The sequence below is a fragment of the Pongo abelii genome, chromosome 13, assembly GCF_028885655.2.
Source record: "Pongo abelii isolate AG06213 chromosome 13, NHGRI_mPonAbe1-v2.0_pri, whole genome shotgun sequence".
NCBI lineage: Eukaryota > Metazoa > Chordata > Mammalia > Primates > Hominidae > Pongo > Pongo abelii.
In genome coordinates, this window is record NC_071998.2 from 50,196,014 (window position 1) to 50,215,447 (window position 19,434).

General features: G+C 36.7%; 1 protein-coding gene across 32 annotated transcripts in view; it reads left to right on the top strand.

Annotated features, from left to right (window-relative positions):
• Positions 1–16,314, top strand: part of PTPRD (protein tyrosine phosphatase receptor type D) — a 2,309,169-nt gene extending 2,292,855 nt beyond the window's left edge. For 20 of the 32 annotated variants that reach the window (XM_054519908.2, XM_054519915.2, XM_054519911.2 and 17 more), the window contains 2 exons: positions 10,559–10,694; positions 12,582–16,312. In XM_054519908.2, the coding sequence (XP_054375883.1) occupies positions 10,559–10,694; positions 12,582–12,650 (205 nt within the window). In that variant the 3' untranslated portion in view covers positions 12,651–16,312. Of the gene's footprint in view, positions 1–10,558; positions 10,695–12,581 lie in introns of all 32 variants that reach the window. The other 12 variants (XM_054519906.2, XM_054519907.2, XM_054519902.2 and 9 more) reach the window with 3 other exon arrangements.
• The last annotated feature ends 3,120 nt before the right edge of the window (positions 16,315–19,434 follow it).

A 19,434-nucleotide genomic window follows, 5' to 3' on the forward strand; every position in this document is an offset into this window, starting at 1 on the left:
AGCATCCTTTGTTTCTCAGGCATGTTATAAGAAGCAAACCTTTATCTGTGTACATTTGCTTTCTATTGAGTTATTAAACATCCTTTGCAAACCAACCAAAGAGCATGTAGGAAATGACACATGGAATCAAATACAGGTATACTTCAGAGATGTTATGGGGGTTTAGTTCCAGAGTACCACAATAAAGGGAGTCACACATATTTTTTGGTTTCCCAGTGCATATGAAAGTTGTGTTTACTTTATACTATAGTCTATTTAGTGTGCAATAGCATTATGTCTAAACAACAATGTACTTACAAGAGCTGGAAAGATGGCTGAATAGGAACAGCTCCGGTCTGCTGCACCCAGTGAGATTGACACAGAAGGCAGGTGATTTCTGCATTTCCCATTTCATCTCATTGGGACTGGTTGGACAGTGGGTGCAGCCCACAGAGGGTGAGCTAAAGCAGGGTGTGGTGTTGCCTCACCCAGGAAGCACAAGGGGTCAGGGGATTTCCCTTTCCTAGCCAAGGGAAGCCGTGAGAGACTGTACCATGAGGAACAGTACACTCTGGCCCAGATGCTGCACTTCTCCCATGGTCTTCACAACTGGTAAACCAGGAGATTCCCTCCAGTGCCTGGCTTGGTGGGTCCCACCCCCACAGAGCCCAGCAAGATAAGATCCACTGGCTTGAAAATCTCACTGCTAGCACAGCTGTCTGAGGTCCACCTGGGACATTCAAGCTTGGTGAGGGGAGGGGTGTCTGCCATTGCTGAGGCTAGAGTAGGCTGTTTTACCCTCACAGTGTAAACAAAGCCGGCAGGAAGTTCGAACTGGGCCGAGTCCACCACAGCTCAGCAAGGCAAACTGCCTCTCTAGATTACTCCTCCCTGGGCAGGGCATCTCTGAAAAAAAGACAGCAGCCCCAATCACAGACTTACAGATAAAACCCCCATCTCACTGGGACAGAGCACCTGGGGGAAGGGGCAGCTGTAGGCATAGCTTCAGCAGACTTACTTACTTACTTAAACTTCCCCACCTGGCAGCTCTGATGAGAGCAGCAGTTCTCCCAGTGCGGTGTTCGAGCTCTCATAAGGGACAGATTCTCTCCTCAAGTGGGTCCCTGACCCCCACATATCCTGACTGGGTGACACCTCACAGTAGGGGCCGACAGATACGTCATACAGGAGAGCACTGGCTGGCATCTGGCAGGTGCCCCTCTGGGATGAAGCTTCCAGAGGAAGGAACAGGCAGCAGTCTTTGCTGTTTTGAAGCCTCTGCTCTTAACACCCAGGCAAACAGCATCTGGAGTGGACCTCCAGCAAACCTGCAGCAGAGAGAGCTGGTTGTTAGAAGGAAAATAACAAACAGAAAGGAATAGCATGTCCACCCAGAGACCCCATCTGAAGGTCACCATCATCAAAGGCCAAAGGTAGATAAATCCATGAAGATGGGGAGAAACCAGCACAAAAAGGCTGAAAATTCCAAAAACCAGAACACCTCTTCTCCTCCAAAGGATCACAACTCCTCACCAGCAAGGGAACAAAACAGGACAGAGAATGAGTTTGACAAATTGACAGATGTCAGCTTCAGAAGGTGGGTAATAACAAACTCCTCCGAGCTAAAGGACCATGTTACTAATTTAATGCAAGGAAGCAAAGAACCTAGAAAAAAGGTTAGAGGAATTGCTAACTAGAATAAGCAGTTTAGAGAAGAATATAAATGACCTGATGGAGCTGAAAAACACAGCACGAGATCTTCGTGAAGCATACGCAAGTATCAATAGCCAAATCAATCAAGTGGAAGAATGGATATCAGAGATCGAAGATCAACTCAATGAAATAAAGCATGAAGACAAGAGTAGAGAAAAAAAGAGTAAAAAGAAATGAACAAAGCCTCCAAGAAATATGGGACTATATGAAAAGACCAAATTTACGTTTGATTGGTTTACCTGAAAGTGAAGGGGAGAATGGAACCAAGTGGGAGAAAACTCTTCAGGATATCATCCAGAAGAACTTCCCCAACCTAGCAAGACAGGCCAACATTCAAATTCAGGAAGTACTGAGACCACCACTAAGATATTCTTCGAGAAGAGCAACCCCAAGACACATAATCAATCATCAGATTCACCAAGGATGAAATGAAGGAAAAAATGTTAAGGGCAGCCAAAGACAAATGTCGGCTTGCCCACAAAGGGAAGCACATCAGACTAACAGCGGGTCTCTCGACAGCAACCCTACAGGCCAGAAGAGAGTGGGGGCCAATATTCAACATTCTTAAAGAAAAGAAAAGAATTTTCAACCCAGAATTTCATATCCAGCCAAACTAAGCTTCATAAGTGAAGGAGAAATAAAATCCTTTACAGACAAGCAAATGCTGAGAGATTTTGTCACCACCAGGCCTGCCTTACAAGAGCTCCTGAAGGAAGCACTAAACATGGAAAGGAACAACTGGTACCAGTCACTGCAAAAACATACCAAATTGTAAAGACCATCGATGCTAGGAAGAAACTGCATCAATTAACAGGCAAATAACCAGCAAACATCATAATGACAGGATCAAATTCACACATAACCATATTAACCTTAAATGTAAATGGGCTAAATGCCCCAATTAAAAGACACAGACTGGCCAATTGGATAAAGAGTGAAGACCCATCAGTGTGCTGTATTCAGGAGACCCATCTCACATGCAAAGACACACATAGGCTCAAAATAAAGGGATGGAGGAATATTTACCAAGCAAATGGAAAGCAAAAAAAAAGCAGGGGATACAATCCTAGTCTCTGATAAAACAGACTTTAAACCGACAAAGAAGGGTATTACGTAAAGGGATCAATGCAATAAGAAGAGCTAAGTATCCTAAATAGATATGAACCCTCTACAGGAGCACCCAGATTCATAAAGCAAGTTCTTAGAGACCTACAAAGAGACTTAGACTCCCACACAATAATAGTGGGAGACTTTAACACCCCACTTCAATATTAGATCAATGAGACAGAACATTAGCAAGGACATTCAGGACTTGAACTCAGCTCTGCACCAAGCAGACCTAATAATACACATATACAGAACTCTCCACCCAAATCAACAGAATATACATTCTTCTCAGCATGACATTGCACTTATTCTAAAATTGACCACATAATTGGAAGTAAAACACTCCTCAGCAAATGCAAAAGAACAGAAATCATAACAAACAGTCTCTCAGACCACAGTGCAATCAAATTAGAACTCACTCAGGATTAAGAAACTCACTCAAAACCACACAACTACATGGAAGCTGAACAACCTGCTCCTGAATGACTACTGCATAAATAACAAAATGAAGGCAGAAATAAGTTCTTTGAAACCAATGAGAACAAAGACAGTGTACCAGAATCTGTGGACACATTTAAAGCAGTGTGTAGAGAGAAATTTATAGCACTAAATGCCCACAAGAGAAAGCAGGAAAGATCTAAAATCGACACCCTAACATCACAATTAAAAGAACTAGAGTAACAAGAGCAAACAAATTCAAAAGCTAGCAGAAGACAAGAAATAACTAAGATCAGAGCAGAACTGAAGGAGATAGAGACACGAAAAACCCTTCAAAAAAATCAATGAATCCAGGAGCTGGCTTTTGGAAAAGATCAACAAAATAAATAGAGCTCTAGCCAGACTAATATAGAAGAATCAAATAGATACAATAAAAAAGGACAAAGGGGAAATCACCACTGATCCCACAGAAATACAAACTACCATCAGAGAATACCAACAACACCTCTATGCAAATAAACTAGAAAATCTAGAAGAAATGGATAAATTCCTGGACACGTACACCCTCCCAAGACTAAACCAGGAAGAAGTCGAATCTCTGCATAGACCAATAACAAGTTCTGAAATTGAGTCAGTAATTAATAGCCTAGCAACCAAAAAAGAGTCCAGGACTAGACGAATTCTACCAGAGGTACAAAGAGGAGCTGGTACCATTCCTTCTGAAACTATTCCAAACAATACAAAAAGAGGGACTCCTTCCTGACTCATTTTATGAGGCCAGCATCATCCTGATACCAAAGCCTGGCAGAGACACAACAAAAAGAAAATTCCAGGCCAGTATCCCTGATGAACATCAATGCAAAAATCCTCAATAAAATACTGGCAAACCGAATCCAGCAGCACATCAAAAAGCTTATCCACCACGATCAAGTGGGCTTCATCCCTGGGATGCGAGGCTCGTTCAATATACACAAATCAATAAATGTAATCCATCACATAAACAGGGCCAATGACAAAAACCACATGATTATCTCAATGAAAAGGCCTTTGACAAAATTCAAGAGCCCTTTGTCCTAAAAACTCTCAAAAAACTAGGTACTGATGGGACATATCTCAAAATAAGAAGAGCTGTTTATGACAAATGCACAGCCACTATCATACAGAATGGGCAAAAACTGGAAGCACTCCCTTTGAAAAGTAGCACAAGACAAGGATGCCCTCTCTCACTGCTCCTATTCAACATAGCGTTGGAAGTTCTGGCCAAGGTAATCAGGCAACAGAAAGAAATAAAGGGCATTCAATTAGAAAAAGTGGAAGTCAAATTGTCTCTGTTTGCACATGACAAGATTGTATATTTAGAAAACCCCATCATCTCATCCCAAAATCTCCTTAAGCTGATAAGCAACTTCAGCAAAGTCTCAGGATACAAAATCAATGTGCAAAAATTGCAAGCACTCCTATACACCAATAATAGAGAGCCAAATCATGAGTGAACTCCCATTCACAATTGCTTCAAAGAATAAAATACCTGGGAATACAACTAACAAGGAATGTGAAGGACCTCTTCAAGGAGAACTACAAACCACTGCTCAACGAAATAAGAGAGGACACAAACAAATGGAAGAACATTCCATGCTCATGGATACGAAGAATCAATATCGTGAACATGGCCATACTGCCCAAGGTAATTTAAAGATTCAGTGCTATCCCCATCAAGCCACCAATGACTTTCTTCACAGAATGGGAAAAAACTACTTTAAATGTGATATGGAACCAAAAAAGAGCCCACAAAGCCAAGACAATCCTAAGCAAAAAGAACAAGGCTTGAGGCATCACGCTACCTGACTTCAAACAGGGCTACAGTAACCAAAACAGCATGGTACTGGTACCAAAACAGATACATAGACCAATGGAACAGAACAGAGGCCTCAGAAGTAATGCCACACATCTGCAAACATCTTATCTTTGACAAACCTGAGGAAAAACAAGAATGGGGAAAGGCTCCTCTATTTAATAAATGGTGTTGGGAAAACTGGCTAGCCATATGCAGGAAACTGAAACTGGATCCCTTCCTTATACAAAAATTAACTCAAGATGGATTAAAAACTTAAACCTAAGATGTAAAACCATAAAAACCCTAGAAGAAAACCTAGGTAATACCATTCAGGACATAGGTATACACAAAGACTTCAGGACTAAAACACCAAAAGCAATGGCAACTAAAGCCAAAATTGACAAATGGGATCTAATTAAACTAAAGAGCTTCTGCACAGCAAAAAAAAACTGCCATCAGAGTGAACAGGTAACCTACAGAATGGGAGGAAACTTTTGCTATCTGTCCATCTGACAAAGGGCTAATATCCAGAATCTACAAAGAACTTAAACAAATTTACAAGAAAACAACCACCTCATCAAAAAGTGGGCGAAGGATATGAACAGACACTTCTCAAAAGAAGACACTGATGCAGCAAACATATGAAAAAATGCTCACTATCACTGGGCATTAGAGAAATGCAAATCAAAACCACAATGAGATACCATCTTACACCAGTTAGAATGGCGATCATTAAAAAGTCAGGAAACAACAGATGCTGGGGAGGATGTGGATAAATAGGAATGCTTTTACACTGTTGGTGGGTGTGTAAATTAGTGAAACCATTGTGGAAGACAGTTTGGTGATTCCTCAAGGATCTAGAACCAGAAATACCATTTGACCCAGCAATCCCATTACTGAGTGTATACCCAAAGGATTATAAATAAATCATTCTACTATAAAGACACATGCACACATATGTTTGTTTATTGTGGCACTATTCACAATAGCAAAGACTTGGAACCAACCCAAATGTCCATCAATGATAGATTGGATAAAGAAAATGTGGCACATATACACCATGGAATACTGTGCAGCCATAAAAAAGGATGAGTTCATGTTCTTTGCAGGGACATGGATGAAGCTGGAAACCATCATTCTCAGCAAACTAACACAGGAACAGAAAATCAAACACCGCATATTCTCACTTATAATTGGGAGTGGAACAGTGAGAACACGTGGATGCAGGGAAGTGAACATCAAACACCAGGGCCTGTCAGGGGGTGGGGGGACTGGGAGAGGGATAGCATCAGGACATATACGTAATGTGGGTGATGGGTTGATGGGTGCAGTAAACCACCATGGTGCATGTATACCTATGTAACAAACCAGCACGTTTTTCTCATGTACCCTGGAACTTAAAGTATAAAAAAAAAAAATTCTAATCATCATCTGAGCCTCTGGTAAGTTGTAATCTTTTTGCTGGTAGACGCTCTTGCCTTGATGTTGATGGCTTCTGACTAATGGATGGGCGGTGGTTTCTGAAGGGTGACGTGGCTGTAGCAATTTCTTAAAAGAAAATAATAATGAAGTTTGCCACATCAAGTGACTAAGTGACAAAGTCAAGAGCCTTCTCTGTACCATGCAATGTTGTTTGATAGCATTTTACTCACAGTAGAACTTCTTTCAAAATTGGAGTCATTCCTTTGCAACCCTGCTGCTTTTCTATTAACTTTGTTTATGTACTATTCTAAATCTTTTGTTGTCATTTCCACAGTGTTCACAGCATCTTCATGAGTATATTCCATCTTGAGAAACCACTATCTTTGCTCATCCATAAGAAGCAACTCCTCATGTATTCAGGTTTTATCATGAGATTGCAGCAATTCAGTCACATCTCCTGGCTCCACTTCTAGTTCTAGTTATCTTGCTATTCCACCGTTTTTGCAATTGCTTCCTCTACTGAAGTCTTGAACCCCTCAAAGTCATCCATGAAGATTGGAATCAACTTCTTCCAAACTCCTGTTAATGTTGATAATTTGATCTTCTCCCATGAAGCACAAATGTTTTTAATGGCATATAGAATGGTGAATTACTTCCAGTAAATTTTCAATTTACTTTGCCCAGACCTATCAGAGAAATCAGTATCTGTAGAATGTATAGCCTTATAAAATGTAGTTCTTAAATAACAAAACTTGAAAGTTGAAATTCCTCCTTGATCCATTGGGCTGTAGAATCAATATTGTGTTCACAGGCATGAAAACATTAATCTCTTTGTACATTCCCCCAGAGCTCTTGGGTGACAAGGTATGTTGTCAATGAGCAGTATTATCTTGAAAAGAATCTTTTATTCTAAGCAGTAGGTCTCAAGAGTGGCCTTAAAATATTCAGTAAACCATGCTATAAACGGATGTGTTATCATCCATGCTTTCTTGTTCCATTTATAGAACTGGGCTATTTGGTACAGGAGGTCGAGCTTTCAGCCTGTCTTGATGTTCAACGTGCCTTCCTTACTAAAACTTAATTATTTCAAGCTTTTGACTTAAAGTGAGAGATGTGTAACTCTTCCTTTCACTTGAGTATATTTAGTGTAATTCTTGAGTGCCCTAGGATTTTCAAATGGTAAATGAGCTTTGGCTTCAGCTTAATGTCACCAGCTGCATGAGCCCCTAACAAGAGAGTCAGCCTGTTCTTTGAAGTTCTGAAGTCAGGCATTGACTCCTCCTCTGTAGCTATCAACGTCTTAGATGACAACTTCTTCCAATATAATGATGTTTGTCTATATTAAAGATCTGTTTTTTAATGTAGCCACCTTCATCAGTGATCTTAGCTAGATATTCTGGATAACTTCCTACAGCTTCTGTAACAGCACTTATTGCTTCACCTTGCACTTTTATGTTATGGGGTTGGCTTCCTTCCTTAAACCTCATAAGCCAACCTCTGCTAACTTCAAACTTTTCTTCTGCAGCTTCCTCACCTCTCAGCCTTCATAGAATTGAAGAGAGTTAGGGCCTTGCTCTGGCCTAGGCTTTAAGGGAATGTTGTAAATGATTTGATCTTCTATGCAGACCTTTAAAACTTTCTTCATATCAGCAGTAAAGCTGTTCTACTTCCTTATCATTCATGCGTTCACCGGAGTAGCACTTTTAATTTCCTTTAGGAACTTTGCATTCGCAACTAGGCTGTTTGGTGCAAGAGGCCTAACTTTCAGCACATCTGGGCTTTAAGCTTAATTATTTCTAGCTTGTGATTTAAAGTTAGTTAGATACACGTGAGTCTCCCTTTCACTTGAACACTTAGAGGCCATTGTAGGGTTATTAACTGGCCTAATTTCGATATTGTTGTGTCTCAAGGAATAGGAAGGCCTAAGGAGAAAAAGACAGATGGGGAAACTCCTGGTTGGTGGAGCAGTCATAACACACACGTTTGTCAATTAAGTGTTCGTTGTCTTATGGTCATGGTTCATGGCACCCCAAACCAATTGCAGTAGTAACATCAAAGATCAGTGATCACAGATCACTTTAACAGATGTAATAGTATGAAAAAATTTGAAATATTACAAGAATTACCAAACTGCTACACAGAGACACAAACCGAGTATGTGCTGGTGGAAAAATGGCACCAATATACTTGTTCAATGCAAGATTGACACAGACATTCAATTTGTGAAAAACACAGTATCTGCAAAACTCCATAAAGTATAGCACAATAAAACAGTGTATACCCATATTCAGACAAAGTAGATGGTATATATTGGGATTGAATTACCTGGATATTTCTTTTAACTTTACTCATAATTTGCCCAAATGCTAATTTAAACTTTTCTAAAATAATCTCTAAGGAAAAAGAGTGTCTTTAATTTAATACATCTTCTTAACTTTAGGCATCCTTATATGCATAGGTACGTAAATGTGTTATGTGTGCATGTTCTCATTGTTTTTGTCATAAAATAATTTTAATATTCCTTTAGTATAATGCTAAAGGAATTATGCATATAGCATATATATATACACACACACACACACATATAGAAGACTTCTGTATATTTTCTCTTATATAGGAATGTTCTGAAAATACCACTTTTCTTATTTATAACTTATTAAACTAAGATGATAAAACCAGTAAATTGAAAAGTTGTAAGTACAATGTCTGTTCTTTTTTTGAAAATACTTAGTAGAAAGTAACCCAATGTTTTTGTTACATTTGAGCTATCAAATCAAGGTAAGATAGACTCTGGAGTACCTAGACCATTCAACAAAAAGATAATAAATCTCAGTTTCTCACAACTAAGAGAGACTTTCAAGGTTAAAAGGGACCTTCAAGGTCATCTGCTTCACCTTAACAGAAGGCTTCACTGCTGCTAGACATCTTCAATCACTTCTTAAAGACTGACTCCGCATGAATTTTCAAACCTCACTTAACATTTCTGTTTAGACTGTAGAAATCCCATTTATAAAGGGACACACTATTTATATATGCCTGCCAGCTACATCCTCCAGTAAATGAATCCATCTATTTTCTACAGCCCGTGCCCAAGTGTTACACATGCTGTTTAATTAGGATCCAAAAATGCAGGGATTTTTCAGATTATTCACTGTTTCCCCCATTATCTAAACTTCCCAATGCTTTCCTACTTAAGTGCACAAGAGCTATGAATTAATTTTCTTTCTTGCTACCGTGAAGATTCTGGAATTATCTTAAAACAATGAAGACAACAGAGAGAAACTCAAAACCTTTCTAATGTGGTTTTAGTTGCTGATCATGTAAAAATAGTAGATAAGTTTAGAGATCAATGGCTCTTAACCATTTTTTTTAAGATTAGAGACCCCTGTGAGAGTCTGTTGAGAGTTCTAAGTCTCAAGAAGTAAGAAAACAACATAGTATTTACTTCATGTGTACGTACACTTACAGGATAGTCATAAACCCTCCTGAAGACTAAGTGAAAATCACATATATACCCTGTTATAGCATCTCTTTTCTCATAATAAAACCAGTGTAAACATTTGACTAGTTATAGACAAATACGTTTAGGTTATGTGGCATTGCATATATATTTTAAGTAACTGTAAAATGTGAACAATGTGATAGAAAACTTGAAGATGCCAAATTCACTTCACCTTATTCTGAATTATTTCATACTTTAAAAATATTAAGTATAGGCAGGTTCTAAATTTCAGAATCTCTATGAATATTATAAACCTGTATGTTATTTACCCTTTCTTCTTTTCATTTGTTATGTTTCCTCGGTCTTTCTAAAATGGTATAAATCCCCATTGAAAAGACCTTTTATTAGACTTACTCCTAATTACTTCATCCTCATTATCACATGCTGTTACAACTCAGTATCCCAAGACTAATCATTTAATGAATGTGATACCATGTTTTCCTGAACATGGCTGTAAAGAGATATGGAGTGTGGAAACTGGTAGAAGTATGTCCACACCCAAGCAAATGTGGCCAAGACTGTGAGCATCTCACCCAGTAACATTGCCTTTGTTATTGTGGCAGCGCGGGCGTTGGAAGAACTGGAGTCTTCATAACGCTAAGCATTGTTTTGGAAAGAATGAGATATGAAGGAGTCGTAGATATCTTCCAGACTGTCAAAATGTTAAGAACACAACGACCAGCTATGGTACAGACAGAGGTGAGAAAATCCATTGCATTTTTCACATCTCAAGAGCCTACGTTTTGCTAGCCTGGACCTTCCGGAGTCCATACTCTCTCAACACCAGACACAAAATACTGTGGGGAAAGCATCAAACCGTTTAATAATTTTGAATGTCATTTTCCCCCTTTTTAAATGGGGTGAGATTATCAGTGTCTTAGTGTTGCTATAGAAATTATGTGAGATTATATGTTAGATTGAGCTATGTTAAATTTTACTACTGGACCATTTTTGACCAATAAAATGGCAATTTCATAAAATTCATTATATTCATAGTCCTATAGTATATATTAAATATATAAATATATAGAAAGCATAATATTTAGTACATAATATAATCTCAGCCCATTTAACTTCTCCATTCTCCCTCTGTATGCCTACAGAGGTATCAGCTCTTCTATATTTCATGTCTTAACAATGGCCATTCAAAACATTTTGATTCTGGATAAGCCTAGAGATATTATATTAGCCCTCATTTCCTATTCCAATAATTAATATGGAAATTTGGATATTTCTCATAATAATAAGAATTTATGATATAGCCAGTCTGGTCTATTGAGCATTCATTTCTAAAGATAATATTACTGATAGAGTTTATGTTCTGCAAAAGGCCACCAAATTATACAACTTGTATGTGTTCCTCAATTCATCATCCACAGTATCTTTCAGACTGATTGCAAAGTGGTGCAAGTGTTTGGCTTGCAATACTCAAAACATTATGTCAGCTTGACAAACTTAATGGGTCTTAGGGGTTACAGAGGGAAATTGGACATTTAAAAAGCCTTAACATTCAGCCAAGCAACTTACTGTGACAAGATAGGAAAGTAAACACCATTTATTTTGCATTACCATTTTTATTACAGAAAAATACACATTTAAGCAAAATAGAAACTATCTACTTTCAGCCTGATTGGCCACTGAAAATAGGTTTATGGGGAAAATCCTACTTTTTCTCATCCCTATAGAGATCTGTAAATTGTGATTTTTCCATCTCTCCAACAATGCTGCAATTTACTCCAATATGATAGTGTTCTTCGTTGTCTGAAAAAGGCCATGCTTCATACTGTTTGTCTTTTTTAGTGTGTGCCTTTCTAAAACAGACAACTAGCAATCACACAGAATTGGGCCGAATTTACAGGTATTTTTTTATGTGAGCAGCCAGTCTTGTGAAGCCATTTTCAGGGATGAAAAGCTTGGAAGTCCAGTGCCCTGTGTAAATGGATTTGTGTGCCTGGTGTGCCGCACCAGCTACCTTCTGGCTGTATATGAACATCATATGTAAGTGAGAGAGACAGCCAAAAGGTAGCTGAAATGACTGTGAGTGATTCTCATTGCAAGCTCTACTGTCCAAACATAATTTTTTAAAAATTCAAATTCTGTTGGCAGTAGTTCAGAAGGTAAGTAAATTCAGATTTTTCTCAGGACAGTTTGTGTCTGTATCAGCCTCTCTTAAATATTTAAACTGAGAATTAGTTATCATGAATAAGCAGATAATTGTAAAGGATGACTTTCATCATTATCTGCTTATAAGGCATGTAAGAAGTTTATGTGTTCAATTGGTGGTAATGGTTTGATACTACTTGGAAAACACTTGTCTGGGAAAGTGATGTTCACTCGGCCTGCCACTGCTTGGAATTGGGAGATTGTTTTAGTCAAATTGATTGACAAAGTTAATCAACATCCCGTGTGGCTACTTTTTCTCTGTTCACTATAACCAATTGATCATTGGATTAGACCGATTGACGAAAGTAGTGATTTTTCCCCTATATAGATGTAATTTTGTTATCCAATATTGATTTTTATTTTTCTATTAAAATATGCTCATGGTCCCTTCTTTTGCTTCTCCCCATTCATTGTCTCCTGCAGGATCAATATCAGTTTTGCTATCGAGCCGCACTAGAGTACCTGGGCAGCTTTGACCACTATGCAACGTAGAAACCCCTGACCCATTCTGGATTTTTACTACAGGCCCTTCAATATCCATGGAGTCTCTTCTGAGCCATACAGGGCACTTGAGAAGTCCTTCTTAACTTCTAGCTAACAACTACTTAGTGGGACTATTACACACAAAACAAATTAAAAACAAATTATTCCAGGTGGACCAAGAATTCACAGTTTAATAATCTAACCTGAAAAATAATGAAGAGAATCCTGACTGATGAGGCATCTGAAGGATTTTATTTACAGATACCTCAAGGATTCAAAATCAAGGGAAGAAGAAATCACAGCAAAGAACCACCATCTTATTCAGGATTGCTTGAAAGGTGCAAGGAGAAATTGCCAGAATGCTGCAGTTCAGCACAAGATGTGTGCTGGTGTGGCTTCTCACAATGAAACGGACTCTGCTTTGACATCACCCCTTCCCACCATACTGCTCATAATAACATTTTAGGGGGAAAGGGGGGAGGGAACGTTTGTTTAAAAAGAAAGTCCTTGATTTAGTTTTTTAGTATTGTAAAGATACTGCTGACCTGTGCTTCATTTCTAACTGTGTAAACTTTTTTTTAACAAAATGTATCATTCGATAAAGTGAATTTTAAAAAAGTTACATAACTCTTCATTTTTTATTTCCAAATCGTAGGTTTTTTTAAGCTGTAGAACTGTTATCTGTAATATCTTGCTGTAGAAATATCAAATCATTTGAAAATTTGCACATTTTTGTGCAAAACTCAACTCAATCTACAGTATCGGTCTCGTCAGATATATTAATTTTACACTTCTGTTCAGTTTTGATTGATTGGTGAGAAAGTACCCATTCTCTTCAAATAATCAAAGATAATTATTATTTTGTTTTGTTTTTGGAATCAACAGGGAGGCGCAAAGTATAAAGTTGCTGCTAACATATATACATATATATCCATATTTTATAAGGGTGTCTATGTATATATAGACAGTGTGTCCACATAAAAAATAGATAGATATAGCTATCAGTCAGTTCTTCCATGATTGATTTAGTTTTTTTAAATGTAGAAAAGCTATTGTAAACATCTCTTTCCATTTATTCTTAATTTTTTGACATATTGATATTTCTTTAAAGGGAAATGAGGAATGCACATCAGTGATTGTCAAACCTCACCCCCCTAATTTCCTACCCAATCTCCCCCCACCTAACCAATCAATCATATTCACAAATTCTGTTTTGTTTGTTAGTCAGGCTTCCAACAAAGTTCAATATTTCTAACACTCTAGTGCAATAAAAATTATTAAATAGCTAAGAGGTGTGCATGTGGGAAAGGTCAGTGCATATCCCTTTAGGAGGGGAGAATGTTGTAATATATCAGCTATCGAGTTGTTTAAAAAAAGTGTATTCAATCGTATATCGTCTGTAGTATGTGCTATGAAATTTGCATTTATGATATGTAACAGGGGCAAAGCCAAATTCATGTTACTCTGTTCAGTCAGAAACATTTTGTGGCATACAGCATTCCTGGGAAGTGCTGTACTTTGTTTCGTTTTGGTTTTAGTTTTGCATTTAGAGTGCCTTATAATTGATGCCTATTTTAATAGCATTTCTTTTTAGCTTTTGGTTCGTATTTCCATTCACTGTTCGTATCTGTTACTCTTTCTATTAAAGCATTATCTGTTTACCACATGTACAAAAACTCTTTGAATAATATGCATTCCTAGTTTTCAGCCAAGTCGGGGATGTTAGTGATTGTACCAGCCCAAAGCACTTGGATAATCAGGGCCCTTCTTCCTTTTACCAATCATCAACATCAGAAAAAGCTACTTGTTTTATTTATATTCCCTTCCAAATCCGCTCTGGAACATGCAGTAACTGCACCAAACTTATTTTAGTAACAAATATCATTGGCAACTTTGGAATATATTTGATATTCCATTAGGATTTTTCTAAAAGGGGAAATAAACTCTATATATATGTATCTTACCCCCAATTGTTCCAACATAATTTCTATAGGAAGCCATGGATGATGGCATAAGTTTGCCACATATTACATGAGTTTAAATAATCCTCAAAATATCCAAGGAACTCTTAAAGAGTTTTGGTATGAGTATACTACTTTAGTTTAATTTTAGCTTCATGGATGTTCTGCATGGAAGGATTTTTGTTTTCCACATTTTCCCATTGCTAGCAGAGTGAAATCCAAGAGACCAAACATTTGCAAGCATTGTATTTGAGCACTTTTGTAAAAAACAAAGAAAAAGAAAAAAAAGAAAAAATATATAATACTAAAAAAAAGTATCTAGAAGGCTACCTCAGAATGAGACTCTCTAACCTACATCAGAACCAGAGAAGAATGTGCACTATGTGGGTCTGTTATCATTTTCTTTTAGTTTGTATCTTTTTGGAGATTTATCCAAGTGCCAGATTACTCAGTGCTATAATTTTCTTTTAGTTAAACAAAGGGGGTCAGAGAGACATTGCATCATCCAGACATGCCTTGTTGGACATGTAGAATCTGATGGAGCATTGCACACCAGAATGATTGGCCAATGAGCAGCTTCTCTCCCTGAAACAATAACTGCCCATTTGGCAAAGGGAAAGATGACAATAATCAGAAGAAGAAAATGAATGGGATGCATACCATAGACGAACGAGGCGGAGACTATTGCGGGAATCTTACTGTTCAGGAGCTGTTCCTAGAACTAACTCCCTTACTGTCATTGATGTGCATTCCACTCTGTGCTTTTCTGTACAACCATTCAAGTTTTAATTTCCCAGGTAAACCATCTTTATCTGCCATTACCACAAGCTTTCAAGTTTCCAGTTATTTTCATCATCATAACCAGTACGGTGCTATTATTTACCTATGTACGTGTAGTTATGTATAATTTTGTAATTAGTTACAATGGTAAAAAAATCAAAATATATAAAAAGTGATTTGTACAGAACTTTATTTTAGCTCTTTTTTAAAAATGATTTGCATGGTTAGAAAACGGCGAGGACAGCCAGGGGAGGGAAGGGCCTCTAGGGAACTTTGCACTTTCTATACCTTTGTACTATGCACTGCCCTATTGATTCTACACCCAATAATGATATTACTTGAACCCATCTGTAAGAAACTGCTTCGGAAATTCATTTGTGTGTATGTAAATAACACAACATAGAAACAGGAAGGGAAAAAAGTCTGCAGTAATGCACGTATTTTTTTTTCTTTCCTGTTTGTTTTCGGTTTTGCTTTGTTTAAGTTCTTTTATTTTTAATTCCCTTTTTGTTTTTCTTTTTGGGTTTTGGTTCCTTTTGGGTTTATGGGTGCCCTGATACTCCAGCAGAGATCAGAAGGCTACAGATCCATTCTATCCATCCGTTATGTGGCTTTGCCATCCCAGCTTGGAGTGTCTTTACAAAGATAATAACAGTTGTGTTCTTTGCTCTCGTTTTGGATGCATAGACTGAAAAATTAAAAAAAAATAACTTGTAAAATGGCTTGTTAAAAAATACAATTACCTCTAATTAGTAGTACGCGTAAATGTTTTACAGAATGAAAGGCGTGCTTTTTATTTTCTTACTTCGTTACATTGGTGGCGAAAGAAGTCTGTATGAAAATCAGTTCTTTGCTGACACAAGTTCCATTTGTTACAAATGAATTCTAATAAAAATGTCAGTGTTATGCAGCCCTGGCCTTTGCTTTTGTCCATGCAAACACTTTGGTTTTGAACTGACTATATGTTCTCTCTTCTCTTCTGGTTATCTAGTTAGTTCCTTGTACTAGTAATAATTCTGTTTACCGAGAGACTACTGTTTAAAAATCTCTACCTTGAGGTAAGCACTTTTCACTGGTAAGCAAACAGAGACTCAGAGAAATAGTTTTTCCAAGTTCACAGAACAAAGAGGCATTGCTTTCATTCATATCAGAGATCATAGGCAATCTTTGATTCTGTGGAAGATGACTACTATATATAAATTTAAGTGCACAACTATATATATACATCTATATGTATGTATGTATTTTCATCTCGAAACAACAACTTTCATGCACATAAAAATAGCTCCATAGTGTTAATTTATTCATACCTTTGGGAACATGGCTAAGAAAATACTTGGTTTGTGTTATTTATTCAGTAATTCAATATGATCAAGTACCAATAATGGGTCAGAATTGTTCTAGGTATTGGAAGTGCAGCTCTGAACAAATGAGATACTGCTGTTTGCATACAGACTACAGTCTACTGAGAGAGGTTGGCACTGAAGTAATAGTAACATCACATGAGACCAGTGCTATGAAGGAAAGTGTAGGATCCTTGAAGTTAGGACTTTCAATTGTGAGTGACAGAAAGTCTGACTCAAATTGGTCTACAGGAAAAGAAAGGCATTTACTGACTCATGTACTAAAAGATTAGGAATGGAGTCATTTACTAGAAGAGTAGGAATACATCATCTTCAAGCATAACTGGATTCAGGGCTCAGGTGATGCCTTCAGGACATGATGTCTCTTCCCATCATCCAGCCTGATTTCTACTTTCACAGTTTCAGTTTTAAACTCCCTTTTTGTAGTCCCTGGAAGCTTTGGGATCATAACACCACAGAGCAGACAAGTGGAAGTGTTTACTTCCCCTAACAACACAACCAAAAGTCCTAGAATGGAATGAATTCTTCTTGATCCTAATTGAACCTGTCTTGGGGTAAGTGATGATCTCAGGAACACAAGTATGGACAGAAGGCGAGAATGTGTGCATTGAGTTATCAAATCCAGAAGGGTTTAAGGTGGCTGTCCGTTTGTCAAACAGCAATGAATATTGTGGGACCAACAACTGGCTGCTGATCAGCCTAATTAGTTAACATAAGGCAAAGCACAGGTATGCTTGGTAATGTTAAAACTACTTGTTAGAAATAATGACAGAATAAAACAATTCCATTATCCAAACATTATTTTGGAAATCCTGTTATTGAATGAACAACCAGACTCCTCTTTTTCCACTTCACCTAATTGGCTTTTACTTTTGCAGATATCACCACCCTATTGATTGATTGTGTAAAAACAGGACAGAAACTTCAAAGTGTATCAGATTTGATATTTTGTTAATTGTGATTCATAACTTTAAACAGATATCTCATAGAATACCAAGAATAACAAATATGATCTGATTGTATACATGTACACACACACAGAATTAATAGTTAATAATAACTGCAAGTTTGGGACTTTCACTTAATTGTATCCATAATTAAACTTTATGAGAATTTTAATTATAATAATTTGTAAAATTATGAATCAGAGAAATATTTTTTATAATGTTTAAAATAATTTCTGCAAATTCTGAGGAAATAGGCAAAGACCTGTGAAATCTTGTGTTTAATAATACAAAAAGACTTAAAATATGTAAAATTGTATATGTGTAAAAATGTTTTACAGTTATATATACAATACATATATATGTAATGTATATATTACATGTAATTTTACATATATTATTTTACATACACACCATAATGCCATTTGTAATGCATTAGCATTTCACTATTAAATAGTGTTTTGGAAAAAAGATAGCTACATTAAAAATTATTATAATATACCTTTCAAGAAAAGATATAAAATTATGCACACACCTTAAAGCAAAGAAGTGACCGGAAAGAAATATAATTATTTAATGATACTGTGTGATAAAATTTTGTTGCTGCACTTTGTACATTTTCTAAAATTTTTACAGTAAGTATTTCAAAATAGCAAATTGTGGGCGCTTTGAAATACGTAGGAAGATAGAATAATTTTTAAAAAATCAATTTACAAGGCAAGAATGAAGAGAAAGGAGAATCTAGGACAGGAGGGGCAAATAGTAAGTAATATGGGAGATTTAAAATTTAAAACAGTAATTACTGCAAATGTAAATAAAGTATGTTCAACTTACAGATACAGATTTTTAGCCTAGCTATATAATGCTTGTAAGAACATGAGGCTACTAAAAGTAGGATGCAAAAGATATACCATGGAAACATAGCCAAAAGAAAGCTATACTGAGTTATATTAATATCAGCCATACCATTACCAAATAATAAAAGGGTCAATTTCCGATGAAAAACTTCAATGCACCAGGAAGATGTGACAATTCTATGTGTATATGAACCTCATAACATGGCCTCAAAATGTAGACAACAAAAATAGAACTTAAAGGAGTTACATACATATTTACAGCTATCATGGGAGATTTTAGACGCTTCTCTTATTAACGTATAAAATGAACAAACCAAATAAAACTTCAGTAAGGGTATGAAAGATATGAATGAGCTGATTAACAAAATTTACCTAGGTGAGCTATGTAGACAACTAAATTCAATAACTTAAAAATATACATTATTTATAACAGCATTTAAAACATTTACCTAAATTAACTAGAAATTGGACCATAAAGTAAGTCTCAACATATTTGAAGAGTTGTAATAATGTGAAGTATGTTCTTTGGCCACAGTAATAGTTAAACTAGACATCAATAACAAAGATAGTTAGAAAAGCCCTCTATGTAGTAATTAAGAAATAACTTTTAAAAGCCAATAGCTCACAGAAAAAAAATCCCAATGGAAATAATAAGTTATGATAAAATTCTGAAATTATATCAAAATTTGTGGGTTTTACAGTGAAATTTATAGCTTTCAATGCATATGTTAGAAAATGAGAAAGGCTAAAAGCTAATGATCTTGTTTTTTACAAATTAAAAAAACAATAGCTAATTGCCCCGCAAGAAAGAAGGAAATAAAAAAGATGAGAAAAAAATTAATTGAAAATAATTATTCAATAGAGGATAGCAACAAAGATTAAAGTTA